This window comes from Hemitrygon akajei, chromosome 23, assembly GCF_048418815.1.
Source record: "Hemitrygon akajei chromosome 23, sHemAka1.3, whole genome shotgun sequence".
In the NCBI taxonomy this organism is placed as follows: Eukaryota; Metazoa; Chordata; class Chondrichthyes; order Myliobatiformes; family Dasyatidae; genus Hemitrygon; species Hemitrygon akajei.
This window is the reverse complement of record NC_133146.1, coordinates 39106478-39126845: the sequence shown is the minus strand read 5'-3', so window position 1 is coordinate 39126845 and position 20368 is coordinate 39106478. Positions and strand designations below refer to the sequence as shown.

At 39.9% G+C, this 20368-nt stretch overlaps 1 protein-coding gene across 2 annotated transcripts in view; it reads left to right on the top strand.

Annotated features, from left to right (window-relative positions):
- The first annotated feature begins 207 nt into the window (after window positions 1-207).
- Window positions 208-20368, top strand: part of pde6c (phosphodiesterase 6C, cGMP-specific, cone, alpha prime) — a 36278-nt gene continuing 16117 nt past the window's right edge. The window contains exons 1-7 of one of the 2 annotated variants that reach the window (XM_073027466.1): window positions 208-907; window positions 11045-11197; window positions 11295-11384; window positions 14389-14529; window positions 15410-15484; window positions 15589-15653; window positions 15735-15801. In XM_073027466.1, coding sequence (XP_072883567.1) covers window positions 431-907; window positions 11045-11197; window positions 11295-11384; window positions 14389-14529; window positions 15410-15484; window positions 15589-15653; window positions 15735-15801 — 1068 coding nt within the window. In that variant the 5' untranslated portion in view covers window positions 208-430. The remainder of the gene's footprint in view (window positions 908-11044; window positions 11198-11294; window positions 11385-14388; window positions 14530-15409; window positions 15485-15588; window positions 15654-15734; window positions 15802-20368) is intronic. The other variant, XM_073027465.1, reaches the window with a different exon arrangement.

Below are 20368 nucleotides of genomic sequence, written 5' to 3'. Positions count from 1 at the left end.
CTGAGCTCCTCCAGCAGATGTTGAGCATCATTAAACTATAACGTTTTCATATGCATTGAATTCCACGGTTGAGAAGCGGTTTAAATTTACCAACTCACGTGGACTTGTGATCTTTCGTATTGAGTCACTAATGGGATTGGTCTTTCGCAAATTAAAACTGAGATTCACAATCTAAGAGCGATCAGGATTTAAACTTCTGACGTAACGTTTAGTGGCGATCTGGAAGATGCCTTAAATCACTAAGACTTTGCCTGCTGTCAACTTTCAAAAGGTTGTCGCAGCTCTGGAAAGAGTGGGCCAGAATTCTCGAGGCGCGGGATGCCGGGGAGCTCCAACAGACCGTGATCTTGCGATCAAAGGGGAACTGCTAATATCTCACCCCCTCTTTCTTCCGTGATGAAAACCTGAACCAAAGGGCGCGCGAACCAACATGGGAGACGTTAGCAAAGAGGCAGTCGAGCGATATTTGGAGAACAACCCTCAGTTTGCCAAGGAATATTTTGACAGGAAGCTCAGGCCGGAGTCGATCAGTGCAATCTTCAACGGCACGAAGGTAGAGCTAAAGGACGGAGCTTCCTTCAGGGACCTGTGCAAGTTGGAAGAGGCTGACATTGTGTTCGAGCTGGTCAGGGAGATGCAGGATGTCTCCAATGTAGAGAAGCAGATGCATAAGGTACTGCAGAGGATTGTGACCCTGGTCAATGCAGACAAAGGAAGCATGTTCGTGTTCAGGTCGAGGAACGGTGTCGCTGAACTGGCCACAAGACTTTTCAATGTGACCCGAGACTCCAGTTATGAGAGCAATCTAGTGGCACCAGAGGCAGAGATAGTTTTTCCATTGGATATGGGGGTAGTGGGATGGACTGCACATACCAAGAGGGTGCAGAATATTGCTGACGTTCAAAAGGTAAGTCACCTTTGGATTTTAATATTAATTAACATTTGGCTATATTTTCAATATTTGTATTTGAATATGCCATCATAGGTAAAGCAGTTTTCCTGAAAAAGTTATCTATGAGAATTATTGTAGAGCACTACATTCATACATACATGCAGATACTGCAGGGCATGTGAAGTCTACATAAGATAAAATAAATTTAGGAAGTGTTCTGGGCATTTTCAGGTTCATTTGGAGAGTTCAAATCAAGTCAAGTTTATTGTCATTTAATTATATACATGTATACTGTCAAATGAGCCAATGTTTCTCCTGACCAGGGTGTAAAGCACGATAGTACACAATACACATACATAATACACAATAATTTAGGAAAGTAAGAATAAATTTACAAATGAATTACACATAAATAAACAAAGTAAAGTGTATATGTTAAATATTGTCAGGCACAGAACAGATTAACCGGTGACACTTTAAATGCGATGTGGCAGAGGGTTCAGAAGCCTGATGGTCTGAGGGAAGAAACTGTTTTCATTCTGCCCGTTCTTGCCTTTATGCATTAGAGTCTCCTGCCTGATGGTAGAAATTCAAAGGGGATGCTGGATGGATGGGTCAGTTCCTTGATAATGCTAAGAGCCCTGTGTACATGGCACTCCTGATGAACATCCCAAAAGATGGTAGGGAGACGCCTGTGATCCTCTCAGCTGTTGGGGTGAGATTTGGCCAAGGTATAAGGTAGAATTGGAAAGAAATTCTCTTTGCACTTCATTTATATCAGCTTCTTGGAGCTTTACCTCATCTTATTGTCCCTGGAGTTTAAAATCTATGCACCCAGTGCAAAATGACCTCATGATGCCTTAGCCACACTTCTCCTTATCACTTTCAGCCTGCTTCACAATTCTCTTCTTTTTCTTAATCCTTTATTTAATTATCCATTTGTTCACTTCCCATGCTCTCCCTTGTCTTGATATAATTTCTATTTCCTACTCCTTTTTCACATTCAGGTTTATTGTCATTCAACCATACACGGGTATATAGTTAAATGAAACATCGTTCCTCTGGGGCAAAGGTGCAAAACACAGTACATATAGTCACACACAGTACATATAGTTACAATCCTGCATATCATCATCGTCATTATGTGCCGTGTCATATGATGTCTACAATCATGTATTTCCTCAGCAAATTTTTCTACAGAAGTGGTTTGCCATTGCCTTCTTTTGGGCAATCTCATTATAAGATGGGTGACCCGAGCCATTATCAATACTCTTCACAGATTGTCTGCCTGGCATCAGTGGTCACAGAACCCAGACTTGAGATATGCACCAGCTGCTCATATGACCAGCCACCTCTGCGCCCATGGCTGGGGGGAAGGGACACCTTGCCCAAGCACGATCTGCAGGCTAGTGGAGGGAAGAGTCGCCTTACACCTCCTTTAATAGAGACGTATCTGCACCCACCACCCAGATCCAGCACATACAGTCACCAAGTAATATTAGGACGCGTTCCAGAGTGGCATGGCCTGAAGATTGACACAAAGTCTGAGATGCATGTTTATGTAAGACGGAATAAGGTTACAGGCACTGTTATAACAAAATAAGTAGCAGTACAAAGATGTGAACTGCAGCAATAAAAGATATTGCAAACTTCTGGTTTAAGGTAGCGTTACTGAAGATGTGTTACTGTTACTGTTAGATCTTAAGACACGAGATTCAACTAAAAACATTCCTTCTAACATCTTTTCTGAAGCAAATTGTGGTGAACTATCGCCACAGGCAGTAGGGACGCTGGTTCATGATGTGTGTGTGTTTTTCCCCTCTCTCTTTCTCTGCGCTGTGGTTTTTTTGGTCTTTTTAAAAAATTGGGTTATTCATTTTCTTGCTTTGTGGCTACTGGTAAGCAGACAAATTTCAAGAGGTATAGTTTGTAAATTCTTTGATAATAAATTGCTATGAATCTTGCATCTTAAAAATTGACCAGAGCAGGATAAGAGTGTGTCTGTGGGCTGGGGAGTGCTGGGGGGCAGCAGGGCATTCAGACAGTGTGTACATAGGTGCTGGGTGGCAGCAGTGTGTTAAGGAGTTTTTCACTCTTTCCTTTCACTTTACATCACCCTGTTTAATCTCCATGCTCTTTCTTATCGTCCAGAGCCCTCTTTCCACATTGGAGTTTTCACTCTATTTAGAGATACAGTACAGAACAGGCCCTTCTGGCCCAACAACCTGTACCACACAGCAACCCATTGATTTAAGCCTAGCCTAATCACAGGACAGTTTACAATGACCAATAAGCCTGCCTTTGGACTGTGGGAGGAAATCGGAGACACCTGGAAGAAACCCACAGAGATAATGTACAAACCACTTACTGACGACGCTGGAATTGAACTCTGAACTTCGCTGCACCCAGAGGTGTAATAGTGTCATGCTAACCACTGCGCTACCATGGTGCACTGAGGTTCTACTCCTCGGGTTCCTGCACCTTGTCCTCATACCCGATCCCTTTGCCCTTCCTATTCACATTTTACTGTAACTTTGAACTACTTTGGAAATGTATCTTTCTCCATCCTACCTCCCCTGTGCTTAAAGCCTGTTCTTTTTCCATAAAGATTCTCATGGTATTTTTAGCTGAGAGACAGAGCAAAAACTGTAACCCAGATGAAGATGCAGACAGCAGTAGAGGGGAGATGAGTGGGGGGATTTATAAAGTCCACAGATTTTAGGAAAAACTAAAAAGTAAGACATTGGTATAGTGAAAAACCTCAGATCTGTGGCCTGTGGAGGTGACTGCAGCATCACATCTATGATAGCAGAATTGAAACTGAAGACCAGAGCTACTGGGGGGAAAAGTAAACAAAACTGGACAGAGATCACACAAGAAAACATACCAACATCTTGAGTGAATGGGTTGTGAAAAGGAAACTCCACCTAGTGTAAGGAGGATTATATATGGAAAATAACATTTGGAGAATGACACTAAAACCAAATACTGAGACAATTATTCGATCTGTTATGCAGTAGAAGTTTGCAACAGATGTTAAACATTCTTGCGTTGTAGATAAAGATGTGTTATTTTGAGATACAGTGTATTGATTCCTTCTGACACCTTATTGGTATGGGCAGTATATTTAATTCCCCCTGCAAAGTTCAGTGCCTGATATTTTAATAATAGTCTAAAACACTGCATGGAATAATACACAGTGGCCACTTTATTTAGTACCTCATGTACCTAATAAGTGGGCACTGAGTGTATGTTTGTGGCCTTTTGCTGCTGTAGCCCATCCACTTCATGGTTCGATGTGTTGTGTGTTCAGAGATGTAACTCAAATAGAGTAACTTTGCCTTCCTGTCACCTGGAACCAGTCTGGCTAATCTCCTCTGACCTCTCTCTCTAACAAGGCATTTTCACCCACAGGACCACCACTCTTGTTTTCACAACATTTTTAGTAAATATGAGTGACTGTTGTGCATGAAAAATCCCAGGAGATCAGCAGTTCCTGAGAAGCTCAAAACACTCCGTCTGGCACCAACAATCATTCTACGTTCAAAGCCACAGATCACATTTTTCCCAATTCTGATGTTTGGTCTGCACAACAACTGAACCACTTGGCCATGCCTGCACACAAATAAGAGAAACTCTGCAGATGCTGGAAATCCGAGCAACACACACAAAATGCTGGAGGAACTCAGGCAGGCAAGGCAGCATCGATGGAAAAAAACTACAGTGGACGTTTCAGGTCAGCAGTCCTGTACTTAGACTGTACTATTTTCCTAGATGCTGCTTGGTCTGCTGAGTTCCTCCAGCGTTTTGTGTATGTTGACCATGTCTGCATGCTTTTGTGTATTGAGTTGGTGCCACATGATTGGCTGATTAGATATTTGCATAATGATCAGGTGTACAAGTGTACTGAATGAAGTGGGCACTAAGTGTATTTTAGTTGCAAAGTGGCTGGTGCACTAACCGTCACTGCCCGTTCTGAATGGTGTCTTCCTTCAATATTTTTCTTTTTCTGCTTCAGCTATAGCTGCTGATTTTATACCTATCACAATGAAGGGTACCTTTTATTTCTAGCATTTTCTATACTAAAGCTGCTTTATTTCTTCACAAACAGCCTGGCCTGCTGAGTTCCTCCAGCATTTTGTGTGTGTGTTGCTCTTATTTCTTCACAAAATCTTTTGTTCACTCAAACCTTTTTTGAAGTAGTGGTCCTGGTTCAATGAGTAAGATACTGTTGGTTATTTTTGGCTCTTGGATGTGAGAACAACAATGTTATTTTAATCATAGAAATATCTTGTAGTTGTTTCCTAGGTGCTTCATGTCATTTATTATATGATGGGAGATGTGTCACGGATCAGGTGGTTCCCATTCATTCTCACTAGTGAGCAGCAGTACCATGGTATGCCCGGGAGTATGCCGGGAATTTGAATGTTGTTGAAGCCTGACATTCTGTGCTTAAACAACATCTGCATATTTATCAAGCAGACTGAACCTTTGTGCTCTGAACCTTTCTTACTCTGCTAATGATAATATAATCCAGAATTTGTACAAAATAGCAATCTTCCAAGTTCATTGACCTGCAGCGATTTTATTTTCTTTCTTAACTTGTTAAATTTTTCAGAATTTCTTTTGTATATTGCCAATTTATTTGATGTTTAGTTCAAATAACAACTGGTATTTAAATGTGCCATTATTTGTAGGAACATTTCAAGGCATATCACAGGGGTGTTCGCAAACAAAGCCACACTAAGTTGCTTCAAGTTATTAGGACGAATGACTGAAAGAACTGTAAGAGAGGTAGGGTTTAAGGAATACCATTTTAAGAGGACAGCCATTGATGAAAGAAATTCCAAACATTAGAGTCTAAATAGCTGACATCAACAGTGATCTGCAAAATGTGGAGATGCAGAGCAGGCCAAGATTAATGGTGTAAAAGTCAGTTTCGTGTCATAGGCATTCATGCACAGGGTATGAATGCCCCGAAAATTAGCTTTTAGTAGCAGTAGCCTAGTACGCTTTTGCTCTCTTTTTACAATACTTATTTTATTTTAAATATACTGTAAATTACAGATGTTTCACAACATAATGTATGTTAGTGATAAGAAGTTTGATTCTGACATTAAAAGGTGGAGGACAAACGTAAGTTAACATAAATTATATAGAACTTAAACTTACATGTGTACAAAATAAGCATAGCAACACAAGTGCAAGATTGTTAGAGAGAGAGAGGAAAAGAAAACTTGGAAGTTACAGAGATGGCGAAGAACAAAGCCACAGAAAGATTTCAACAAAGGAATGAGAATTATTAGTTTAAGGCCGATGGACTGGAAGCCTGTATTAGTCTGTGAGCATTGCTGAAGGGAGAATGAGGAATTAGGTACAAATCAGGGTACATGTTTGTATCTCAAATTTTGTATAAGGTGGAGATAGAACGCCAGTCATAGAAACAATAATATTCAACTTTAAAATCATATAAAAAGTACACAAAATATTCAGCTGTTGCGGAGAGAGAAAAAGTTAATATTTCAATTAATTTGTTCTAATGAAGGGGCAGTGATTCAAAAAAATTGATCTTGTTCTGCTCTGTACAGGTGTCAGCTGAGCTGCTGAACATTGCTAGCATTCTATTCTGATTTTGCATTTCCTGCATCTGCATGAATAAATTTCTTCTGAATTTTTTTTGTGTATGCACTGTCTCTCCATGTGTTATATGTATATTAATGGCAGTATATACTTGGATGATGTCCACAACTAGTCTACATATAGCCATGGAAAAATCAGGTCAGATATGAATATTAATGATATGCACTGGAGAGGGTGTACAGGCAAATCACAGGGTGTTGCATGCATGGGATGGAACTTCCCAGATATGAGGATAGGTTGGGTTTTTACTTAAAGCAGAGGAGGCTGAAGGGGCAACTGAGAAGGATATAAAACTGCCGGATATAGATAGGACAGACAGTAAGAAACATTTCCCCAAAGCAGAGCTATCTAAATCCAGAGGGTAAAGTGTGGTACATTTCAAGGGGACTTGAGGAAGAAGATATTTATCTTGAGGATGGCTGGAATCTGTGTGGTCAGTAGAGGCAAATCTGGTCTGAATATTTGGTATCCAGATAGGCATTTAAATTGCCAACACATAGAAAGCTAATGGCCAAGTCCTGGTAAATAGGATTAGTATAGTTATAGTCCATACACAGTGAGCTGATGGGCCTGTTTCTGTGATGCATGATCCGATGAATATTTTACATGCAAATTTGATATGTGTTTCTATTTACTTATATGTAAGCATAACGTACGTGCCTGATTTATAGACAATAGACAGTAGGTGCAGGAGTAGGCCATTCGGCCCTTCTAGCCAGCACCACCATTCACTGTGATCATACACAATCAGTACCCCGTTCCTGCCCTCTCCCCATATCCCTTGACCCCGCCATCTATAAGAGTATCTAACTCTCTCTTGAATGCATTCAGAGACTTAGCCTCCACTGCCTTCTGGGGCAGAGCACTCCACATATCCACCACTCTCTGGGTGAAAAAGTTTTTCCGAAACTCTGTTCTAAATGGCCTACTCCTTATTCTTAAACTGTGGCCTCTAGTTCTGGACTCGCCCATCAGCGGGAACATGCTTCCTGCCTCCAGTGTGTCCAATCCCCTAATAATCATATGTTTCAATCAGATCCCCTCTCATCCTTCTAAATTCCAGTGTATACAAGCCCAGTCGCTCCAATCTTTCAACATATGACAGTCCAGCCATTCCGGGAATTAACCTTGTGAACCTACGCTGCACTCCCTCAATAGCAAGAATGTCCTTCCTCAAATTTGGAGACCAAAACTGCACACAATACTCCAGGTGGGGTCTCACCAGGGCCCTGTACAGCTGCAGAAGGACCTCTTTACTCCTATACTCAATTCCTCTTGTTATAAAAGCCAGCATGCCATTAGCTTTCTTCACTGCCTGCTGTACCTGCATGCTTGCTTTCATTGACTGATGTACAAGAACACCTAGATCTCGTTGTACTTCCCCTTTTCCTAACTTGACTCCATTTAGATAGTAATCTGCCTTCCTGTTCTTGCCACCAAAGTGGATAACCTCACATTTATCCACATTAAACTGCATCTGCCATACATTTGCCCACTCATCCAACCTGTCCAAGTCACCCTGCATTCTCATAACATCCTCCTGACATTTCACACTGCCACCCAGCTTTGTGTCATCAGCAAATTTGCTAATGTTACTTTTAATCCCTTCATCTAAATCATTAATGTATATTATAAACAGCTGCGGTCCCAGCACCGAACCTTGCGGTACCCCACTGGTCACAGCCTGCCATTCTGAAAGGGACCCATTAATCACTACTCTTTGATTCCTGTCAGCCAGCCAATTTTCAATCCATGTCAGTACTCTGCCCCCAATACCATGTGCCCTAATTTTGCCCACTAATCTCCTATGTGGGACTTTATCAAAAGCTTTCTGGAAGTCCAGGTACACTACATCCACTGGCTCTCCCTTGTCCATTTTCATAGTTACATCCTCAAAAAACTCCAGAAGATTAGTCAAGCATGATTTTCCCTTCATAAATCCATGCTGACTCGGACTGATCCTTCTACTGCTATCCAAATGTGTCGTAATTTCCTCTTTTATAATTGACTCCAGCATCTTTCCCACCACTGACATCAGGCTAACCAGTCTATAATTCCCTGTTTTCTCTCTCCCTCCTTTCTTGAAAAGTGGGACAACATTAGTCACCCTCCAATCAGCAGGAACTGTTCCTGAATCTATAGAACATTGGAAAATGATTACCAATGCGTCCATGATTTCTAGAGCCACCTCTTTAAGTACCCTGGGATGCAGACCATCAGGTCCCGGGGACTTATCAGCCTTCAGACTCAACAGTCTATCCAACACTTTTTCTTGCCTAATATAAATTTCCTTCAGTTCATCCTTTACCCTAGTTCCTTTGGCCACTATTACATCTGGGAGATTGTTTGTGTCTTCCCTAGTGAAGACAGATCCAAAGTACCTGTTCAACTCATCTGCCATTTCCTTGTTCCCCATAATAAATTCACCCGTTTCTGTCTTCAATGGCCCAATTTTGGTCTTAACTATTTTTTTGCTATTCACATACCTAAAGAAGCTTTTACTATCCTCCTTTATATTCTTAGCTAGTTTACCTTCGTACCTCATTTTTTTTCTTGGCGTATTGCCTTTTTTGTTACCTTCTGTTGCTCTTTAAAAGCTTCCAAGTCCTCCGGTTTCCCGCTCATCTTTGCTATGTTATACTTCTTTTATTTTTATACTGCCCTTTACTTCCCTCGTCAGCCACGGCTGCCCCTTACTCCCCTTAGGATCTTTCTTCCTCTTTGGAATGAACCGATCCTGCACCTTCTGCATTATTCCCAGAAACACCTGCCATTTTTGTTCCACTGTCTTCCCTGCTAGGGTATTGTTCCATTGAACTTTAGCCAGCTCCTCCCTCATAGCTCCATAGTTCCCTTTGTTCAACTGTAATACTGACACATCCTATTTTCCCTTATCCTTCTCAAATTGTAGGTTAAAAATTATTTGCAATAATTGATGGACTGAATGCACATTGAACTTGTCATTAGAGCAGTTTCACATGTTATTACATCAAGCTTTACAGCTATTGACTTGTAACCACTTGCTAAATCATGAAAATCATGGATAATCCTTTTAAAATCATAAGGTTGATTGAGGTTGGAGATCAAGAAGGATCACAAAGACGTTCATTTTTCAGGAGTCACCTTATCCATGCAGATTGTGTTCGTCATTTGTCTGGGATGTCTCTAGTAATCTCCCTTCATGAACTCACTTGCACGTGAACCTCAGGGCTCTTGCATGTCATTATTTGTGCGTCTGATAAATCACCTGGTAAGCCAGAACAAAGCAGGAAAATAATGTTTTGGATTATTTAACATTGGCCAAATTAACTGTAGGGAAAGGAAAATTGAATGAGCTGTACACTGTATGGACCATTGACTACCTTTGGAGTATCAGTGGAAGTTTAAGATTATTATGCCAATTTCACAGTGAGGGGTAAAACACTGCTTCTTGTGGAAATCTAATGGAAAATGCTAGTACCACTCACTGGGTCAGGCAACGTCTCTGGAGGGAGAGACAGAGATAATGTTTCAGAATTGATGAAGGATTGTTGTTCTGAAGCATTAATTCTGCTTCTCCCTCAATTTTTCCATACTATACTAGGAGTGGGCTCTATAATATAAACATTAGGATCTGCCTTGTATCTCCATCTAAGGCAAACAATAACACTGAAAGGTTACTAAAGCCCCAGGATATTCTTTAGTTGCTTTTGAATATTTGTTGATCTCTGTAATAGTGCAGAAAGAGTAACAATAAGTCTTACAGATGCTCATGAAGCTTTTAGCCAAAATTTTGGAGTCACAGAAAAATAAAAATCCAGGAAAATTAGAGCTTTCTTTCTACGAGTGATTATCCTGTGAGCTCAATGGTTAACAGCCACAGTTTTCATGATTTTTTTCCCCTCTTTCTCACAGAAACTTGCTGGCTGTGTTTTTGCTTCAAGATTGTTTATTGTCGTGAGTGTAAGGAAAGAAATAATTGTTACTCTGGATCTGATGCAGCGTAGAGAACAATAAGGATAAACAACACAATAAATATAAAAGCAATCCTATGAAGCACAATGTACAAGAAATACATAAGATTAGCTTACAGTGTATACATAGTCATTGTACGTTTATAAAGTGATGCTAGGTGCAGCAGTTTCCAAACATAAGGTTACTCTGACATGAAATGATAAAGTGATGGAACTGACGTTTTGCTAGAGGAACTCTTCTAAGGTTGCATAAAGACTTATGAAAACACAGTAGGACAGTGACTGTGGTAGTGTAGGTATGAGGTGTGTGGTGTAAGTGCTGGATTTTCATTCAGTAAATTCCCATTTGATCTGACATGTACAGTAAGGTTCTTGGATACAAAAGGAGTAGATGGGCCTAGTACCAACAAATGGGTCTAGAAAAGATAGGGCCATGTATTTCAATAATTCCATGTAACCAAATTAAATGAAATGCAAGAAAATTCATATTGACAAACAAAAAATAGACAACATCACGTTTTGGAGCAAGCTGCTATGTGACTCTCTTTTTCTGTCCTAGGACATCCATTTTTCCTCATTTGTTGATAAACAGACTGGGTACACAACCTTGAACATCCTAGCTGCTCCTATGGTCCAGGGGAAGGAAGTATTAGCAGTTCTGATGTTGGTCAACAAAATTGGCGAGCCACAGTTCACAAAAGAAGACCAAGAGGTAAAAATAGATAAGAACGTAAGATTTTTGTGCAAGTCTTGAGAACAAATCAAATCAATGTACTGATAATCTACCTGTATGTATTTTATATTACTAGGTTTTCACAAAGTATCTGAATTTTGCAGCACTAGCACTGAAATTCTCTCATATCAATTACCTCTACAATGTGGAACAGCGAAGGTCACAGGTAATATTTTATCAAATTGTTCCTTTCTCTAATGCCCACACATTATATCTTATTGACAGGATGATATTTCATTTAATAAATTAATATTATGGAAAGGAAAATAACATGATGGAGTCCAAGCAGAAGTTCCAAAATGCCAAGATTCTTCCTCACAGCTGATAAAGCAATTGGAAAGTGATATGATATTACTACTATACATTAATTCTCAGCTATTCATGTTGCTCAAGAATCACAAAAATTTTGCACGCTTTATTTCTAATTCAATATTTATGATTATCTCATATAAAGTCATTAAACAAATAGAAACATTCACTTTCATTACTTCGTGATTACTTTGCAAATAGTGAGTACCTGAGCAGATATTCTTAAATGATGGACACTAAAATGTTGCAATGTAAATCCAGTATGTGCAAAACAAACAGTAAAGACAGCAGCTCATCTTCCCATGCCCAATGGATCAGTTCAATATTATGAGGTTCTGCTTCATCTAGTAATAAATGATGGAACACCTAATGCAAAGAGGAGGAGCCGTCAGCTTTCTCATCTTCAGTTGTCAAACTCAAATTGTTACCATAAGAGATGAATGACTGCATTTACCTTCATTGATACATCTCAAGATGGATACCCACCACAAGCCAGTCATCAGGCAAGCTGATCCATTCCACTTGTTAGCAAGAAATGGCTGTGTGCCATACACAATAACAGTATGGACTCCAGCAACATCCCGGATGAGCACTGAGACTTGCATTCCAGAATACTGGTCTCAAGGTGTGTATGTGTAATAATGACACCTGCGTGTCAAAGTAGAAAAAGTGCCTCAGTTTGCACTGGGTACACATTTAGATCACCAAGTTTCTGCTCTGTCCATCAGGAAAAGTGGATTAAGTTGGTGTTGTATTCTTTAATGTATAAGAAAAGTGAGTGGCAATCTTATTGAAACATATGATCCCTATGAGGACTTGGCAGAGCAGATACTGAGATGTTTTTGTTCGAAGAGTTTTGAATGAGGGGACTTAGTTTTGAGATAAGGGGCTGATCATGCATACATAGATACATAGAAACTTCTCTTCAGAGAGTAGTGAATCTTGGGAAACCTCTACCTCAGATAATTGTGGCACCTAGATCATTAGAAATATTTAGAGTGAGATAGCTACATTTTTGAGAGTTTGGGGGACTGAGGGCTGTGGGAACTCGGCACTGAGCAGATGTTGAGGCCAGTGATAGATCAGCCACATTTGTACTGAGTGGTTATGCAAGATGGCGTCCTTCCACTATTTTCTGGTGTTCTATTAAGAAATCAGGTCTAACTGATCCTGCTACAAAGGATCAATACTCTCTGTGGGGGAAACAAACTAAGTTGGACCCTGACTCCACCTTTCAGTAAAGCTGTCTGTGTAAATAAAGCTTTTGAAACTACAAAATTATTCCTGACCTCTGAGCTCTAGTTCAGTGTCACATCTGTTTAATGTAATACCCGGAGATTTTCAAAATCCATGTATAAGTGAGCGCTATTAGCCTTACTAACAGGGATAGGAAAGATAATCTTACATCAGTAGATTTTCAAATTGGCCTTTGGTCCAGGGGAGCAATCCCACCAGTTTCCTTTCCCTTCTCCTTACTCCTCACACTCTTGCAACATTCTCTCCCACAAATGCCCACCAAATTCTCTTGGATTCTTCTCGCTATTAAACTACACTGGGAGAATCTGCAGGAGTCAATTAATTCACTCAGCATGGTTTTGGGATGTGTGAAAATGGAGCAGTTTGCGATGAAAGGATGTATCTGAGGTCAAGTCCTTGAACTGTGAAGCAGTTGCACTAACTGCTGCACCAACATACAGTGCAAAAGTCTGTACCATTGTTAACTCATTTATTACGGTTTCGGGCATGGCTTTGAATTGGGTATTTTCATGGCCCAAGGAACTAATTTCCTACTTGATGCTCAAAAATTTGTGCTACCATCGTAACCTTCCTTAGACCTTGGTCACCATCAAATGAATAATTTACAGGTCATTCTTGTGTTACAAATACCCAACTATGGGCACCCCGATGTATAAATAAGCTATCATAATGTTACGAAGTTCAAAAGTCTGACAAACAGACATACATTCTATCTCCCTTCTAGTAACTGTTCTTTATTCTCAGTCTACTGTGCTTCTGGTGCCATTCATTCAGTTACTGAAGGGATATATTTACCTCGTTGAATGTTTTATATGCATTTTCCAACTTAAGGACCAAATCAACTTGTGGACGTCTTTAAAAGCAGAACTCATTTGTTACCTGGGGATGGCTTGTATATATCAATGTCCATGTTGATGTTTTTCAGGACACATCCAGTGAACTGCATCCAGATTGAAGCTGGCATCCACCAGAACCTCTGGATATGATTACAAATCAACTGTTTGGTTCAATGCTCCTTGTATCTTCCAGTGAAAAGATTCATGATCTTTTTTTTTGTGTCTTGTGCACTTGTCGTACCTCCTTCAGTTTCCCATATTTGCTGGATATGGTGATGTAAATAATTCATTATATCGGACTGTTCACATATAATTTCACAGAATTCAAATCACACAAGATATCAATCTAGATAGGCTACACCTAGATCTGGGAAATGTATAGGGTTTCTTTTCTGGGCCTATTCAGTGAGATTTCTCCCATCACCTTTCAGCGCTGCAACCCTATATTATTCCTTGTGAATGTCATGAATATTGACTGGAAACATGCACAAGAGAAGGTGGGAAAGGAATAGTAGAAACAATCTTGAGATTGCATAGCCCACTTTTGTTCTGGTGTTCCAAAATTAGCCTGTTTTTCTTTCACTCCTAAGACCAGCTTTCCATCAAAAGACAATGCCCTCACACTCAATGGTTCCCTAACTCTGAACAACTCTTTGAATATTCATCCTTTAGGTATTTCCCAATTCAAGTTGTAAACCAGATTTACTGATAGGAAATTCCTTCTTCCTCATGCATCCTGGTAAATGTATTTTTGCTCTCTATCAACAGATTCTGCTATGGTCTGCTAACAAGGTGTTCGAAGAACTAACAGATATTGAGCGTCAATTTCACAAAGCTTTGTACACAGTTCGACTTTATTTAAATGTTGAAAGATATTCGGTCGCTCTGCTGGATATGACCAAACAAAAGGTAGTTACACTGTGGTTCTGGTTTATTGGGACACATTGGAACCAGTACATTTTGGCTCAATTAAGCGGTTGCCCTAATTGCCAAAGTTCATGGAAATTAAAAAACATATAAAGGCAAACTGAGTAACAAATCAAATATTGAACAAATTAGAAGACTAGCAATGCTACTGCAGTACTATAAAACTGTATTAGTTCCCAATAGTTATCAATGTAGGAATTCGTCCAGTGTACAATGAACAAAGTCAATGTAGACACCTAGTGCAGATAAGGTACTGCCTTCATACAATGCTATCAATAATTTCACCCCTCAAATCTTCATTTTCATTGTAACATTCAAGATGATTGTTGATACCTTCAAATTCTTTGTAGTTCTGTTGGGTGTAGTGAAATTGTTTCATTTTCATTCCTGGCTGTTCCTGCCATCTACAAGTTTGAATGCTTGAAAGCACAGTGAGCAAAACAGCTCGGAATTGCCTTACTGCTTATTTCTCATTAACAATGAGAAAACTCATTGTTTTCTGGCCATAAACTCATGCAACGGACGCCATTTTAAAAACTTTTCGCTCTACGCACAGCTGCACGAGTGCGCACGACTGACGCTATTTAGAACCTGCTCGGCAACAGCCTCCTGCCACAATTAAGCGACATCCTGTCCCAAATAAACAAAAGGAATCCCTTTAATTTTCTTAGTTAGTTTTTGTTCTTTAAGATCTGTCCAAAATAAGTGGCTGTTCTGATGAACTGACGGCCCAATTAACTGGAATCCACTATAATTCTTTCTTTGGATGATTCTTTAAAATTACCATCCACAATCAAAAAGCATGAATATGAATTATTGAATCAAATATGTATTATCTAATGAAATGCAATGTGTATCATAGGAATTTTTTGATGAATGGCCAATCCTGATGGGTGAAGTCCCCCCTTACAAAGGTCCAAAGACCCCAGATGGCAGAGTGAGTGTACAGAAAATATATCTCCATCTTTTGCATATTCAGTTTCCAAAATATATCATGTGTTTCTGTACCTCTGTCAAATAACTCTCTCTCAAATTATACAGGAAATTAACTTTTACAAGATCATCGATTATTTGCTGGAGGGAAAAGAGGAAATTAAAGTAATCCCGTAAGTATTAACACTGTTTTACAAAGTAGCAAGGCCTCTTTCCCAATTCAGGACAATGTATAACTCCTTTTATTCCATTAGGTCTCCTCCTGCAGATCATTGGTCACTTGTGAGCGGCCTGCCAACATATGTTGCTGAAAATGGTTTTGTGAGTAGATTTCTAAAAGTTGTTATATTTATATGATCAAAGGAAGTTAGTATTATACTTTTCGTACAGTTTATCATTACATAAGTGAATGTGTATTTAAGCAATCAAGGGATTGGTAACCAGAATTCCAATCATTAGTGAAAAGGTCTGCAGTATTAGTTTTCCCTAATGTATGATGGAAGATATTAGAGTTTAGCTGTGCAACAGCACTTTAGGTTGTAAATCTATTTTACAATCAAAATCACTAGTCTAAATAAAAAGGATTTGCCTAAAGAATATGCTATAACTAATAAAATAAATTGAATTTATTACAAACAAAAGAAGATCTGCAGATGCTGTAAATCCAAGCAACACAGAGAGATTGCGGCAGGAACTCAGTGTACGCTGCCTGGCCAGCTGAGTTCCTTCAGCTTTCTGTGTGTGTTGCTGGAATTTATTACAAGTCATTTATATTTCCAAAACAAATTTCAAAATGTCACTCAGCTGATATCTCAATTTTTCTGAGGTCTTTTCCTACATGAAATGTCATTGTATAGCATAGGTTTCAGGAGCAATCTTTATTTCACTTAATTATTTTTTTTATTTATTGAGATATACCACGGAATAATCCCTAATGGCCCTTCGAGTCGAGCTGGCCAGCAACCTCTGATTTAACCCAGACCTAATCTTAGGAAAAGTTGCGTTAACCAATTAACCTACCAAATGGTAACTGCGGGAGGAAACTGCAGCACCCAAAGGAAACCCACACCATTACAGGGAGAACGTACAAACTCCTTACTGGCTGCGGCGGGTGTTAATGTATCAGACCTGATGATTTACCATTTGAATGCCACTTCAACATGCCTTCAGCCTTCTCGGAGACACTGTTAGTGAGAGGAGCAATGTCAGCTAGAAGAACAATTTGTCACACTTTACCCAAGTGGTTTACAACCCAAAGGTATGAACATTGATTTTTTTTTCAATTCCAGATAGCCGATGACAGCTGTGGTTCTTTCTCTCTGATTATGATCTACAGTTTATCTCTGCCTCCTCCCCACCCACCAACAACACCCCTGCTGTCATCTAGATTTGTTCCTCTACCCCGCGCACACATACTACACCCCACACAGAACAGCCATTGAGTTTCCTGTTCCCTCCTCCAATTCAATTAGCCCATTATCCCACCCTGATGCAATTCTACTAACAATCTTCCTTACTTACCAGATTTCAGACCTGCCCACTCAATTTTTTTCCTCTCCTGTCTCTACCAATCATCCACCAGCCACTGTCTCCTATCTCCACCCCTCAATCTCCCTCTTTTGGTTCCACCTGCCACTATCGCCCTCCTCACCTGGTTCCACCTAAGGCTTGCCAGCTCCTGCTTCACCCCTCCCTCTCACCTCCTTTTCCAACTGTTTCTTCTCTGCAGGGTCTCAACCTGAAATGATGACTATCCATTTGCCTCCACAGATGCCACCTGACTTAGTTCCTCCAGTAGTATGTGTTTTTTTGTTTGTGGTTCATCTTTCTCTTGTTGCCTTTGGCTGAATATCTGCTTTCTTACCAGATCTTGCCACCAAAGGGACTCGTTCCACTAATTGCCCTACCTGACTGCTAACGACTGTTCACCACCTTTCACCTTTTCTTTGGTCACAGGGTGGACATATCATCCTCCACTTAAGTTTATCAGCTGCTTCCAAAGATTTATCCTGTTGCTTGTGAGGCTGCCTCTACCATTGACACACATTCATTGTTGCGGGAATGTCAATCAGCAGTAATTCTCTTTACTATTTTGTCTTGAATCTCTATTGCATTTGCTAAGCTCTTAGAGTTTTGGTCCATAACTACTTCTGCTCCTTTTCCTGTTTCATTCCCTTTTTTTCTTTTTAGATCCCTATGTGTACCTGTTTGAACCCTTTGTTCTTTTCTTCTCATTTTATCCAATGTTCTTGCTGATTGGAATAAAAAAAACTTTACAGGAATAAGTGTTTGGAAAATATCTACTCAGAACCATATATAGTCTTTCAAAGGAGTAGGCTCACAACTTTGCTTACTCCCACAACCTTTCAAACCAGTTCTTCTCCATAACAAGATATGTTGAAAAAGCTCCATTAAATCTAATTGCATGCCCTTTTCAGGCAATGCATTCCTTGTGAAATGATTTCCTCCTGTATGTCATTATTTTAAAACTATGAATGCCTTTTCCTTGCAAGCTCCTTGCAATAACTCTTTAAGACTCATTTTTAACCTTCTCTAGTGAGAATTATTCCAACTTTTCCATGTCTTCATATAAATGGAGCCCCTCATCCCTGAAGGAAATCTTCAATGTATTTCCTCCAATAACACGGCATCTTCCCTAGGTTGAGATATCAAATTTTACACAATGTTCTGGTTCTGGCCTGATCAGAGATTTTTAAATTGAGGCCATCTTGTAACAACAATGTTCTCCAGTTTCACAATAGCAACCTTTTAAATGACAGAAAGAAGGCTGCCTGCAAGGAAGCAGTTCATGCTGAAAAGCTTATCCATCAGGAATTGAGTTCCATCACTAAGCATATTGTTTCCATGGTAGTGCATTTCCTGCATATAACTGTCTGTAATTCAAAGCTAAACAATTAATTTACCATTATGCTAAGTACAATGTGCAATGCAGAATTAGGCCATTTGGCCCAACCATTCCCTGCCAGAATTTGTGCTTCAATTAGCTGTCCTTTGGCCTTTTCTCATCAATGTTGCCCTATTAAGTTAATTCTCCATTTAGTATAATTGACACAAGTTAATCACAGTTTATCAAAAGGGAACATTTCCAAAATTTCTATCAGCAATTTCTGAATGTAGAAAAGGCAGAACTGGCAGATATAGTATATTTGAATTTTCAGAAGATATATATATATAAACTGCTCCACGATGGATCAATACAAAAGATACTGATTCAACATTTGATATTTTAATAGATAAAAATTAGGTAGCGGATAAAAAAGAGAATAGGAATCAAAAGATTACTTTCTGAATGGAATCGTGGCGTGCAAAGAATCGTTGCCCGTGTCACGAATCCCATGACAAGTTGAAAAGGACCAGCAGAAATGGAACACACCTGGAGTCTGGTTTACTATAAATTAAGACTATATTTATTACTACTACGAATTGATATTATTAAAACCGGATAATACGATACAGGTTATAAACTATTTTATATATATATATATCTCCGTAAATGTGTGTGTGTGGATACAAAGATAATAGTCCCGGAGGTAGATATCAGTCTTACGGTGTTAGGTAAGTTTAAGCAGTTCAGTTCACTTTGTGTTGCGTCGAGTTGAATTGATGGAGAGAGAGAGAGAGTTAATTGAGTTGATGTTTAAGTTGGCAGCTTTAGTTGTTCTTGCTTCCGAAGTCTTTAGAGTCACTTCGTGTGAACCCCACACACACACAGGTGGACAGAGCCCCTTCTAGGGAACGGTCTACTAACCCATGGCACGGGTTCACCACCAGCAGACCCCCACAGGCGAGCTCTTACCCGCACTGGTAATCACGGGTCGAAATTAATGGGTCTGTGGCCTCCACCCTTGTGGTGGTCTTAAACTCCACCAGTGGTTTCTCGGGTAGTTTCCACAATTCTCCCGTGTCGTGTCTCCTCTCCGTTATCAGACCAAAAAACCCAACTTTTTATAATCCATTCGAAATTCTAGCCGTCTGTTAGCTCAACTGCTCTGAACTGTTACCATGGTGACTTCCCAGCTCGTGTCTCAGCTGGTGCTGTACTCTCTCTCTCAAGGTCACAATTAAAAGTGTTATCAAAACCAAGTCAGAGTCCTCCCTCTCTTTTAATTGCCTCCTTGTTCATTAGACTGCTGAATTTTCTAGCAGTTTCTCACCTGCGTGACACCTGGATTTCAAGTATTTGCAATCTTTACCAATGACTTACCTGAGGGACTGAGTAGAAGGGGTGTATTTTCTGTTTACATTGTTTTTTTTCCCATTGACTTCAAGGTGCTTTCTGAGAATGGCACCAACTCATTGGCTAATTATCCTCTCTGACCTCTGGCCAACTCTGTGTGGCATGAACTTGAGAGCCAACAGTCTTCTGCCAAGAACTCTCGGCTGTTGGAAAAATTGGTCATTTTAATTGGCATTGTTAGCTTGTTTCCACTCCAGATGGTTCCTGAATGTTTTCCAGGAAACATTCATGATCTAGTCAGTGGTTTTCCACGCTGGATCCTTCCGCTGATTATTCATTAAGCCATGCAGGACCCACATGGAAAGGTTTCCTAGCACACTCTCCAGCAAATCTGTCACCACTTCTATTTCACAGACTCTCAGTTTTACACAATGGTACATACTGTAAAAGACTTGTAATATCACATGGGGTAATCTTATAGGATAATGTAATAATACACGGGGTGTCATGATAGCCTCACACTATTACAGTGGCAATGACCTGGGTTCAAATCCGCTGCTGTTCATTAGTAGTTTATTCACTCTTCCTGTAACCATGTGAGTCTCCTCTAAGTGCTCCAGTTTCTTTCCACGTTCCAAAGATGGAGGGGTTAGTAAGTTAATTGGTCACATGGGTGTAATTGGGCAGTGT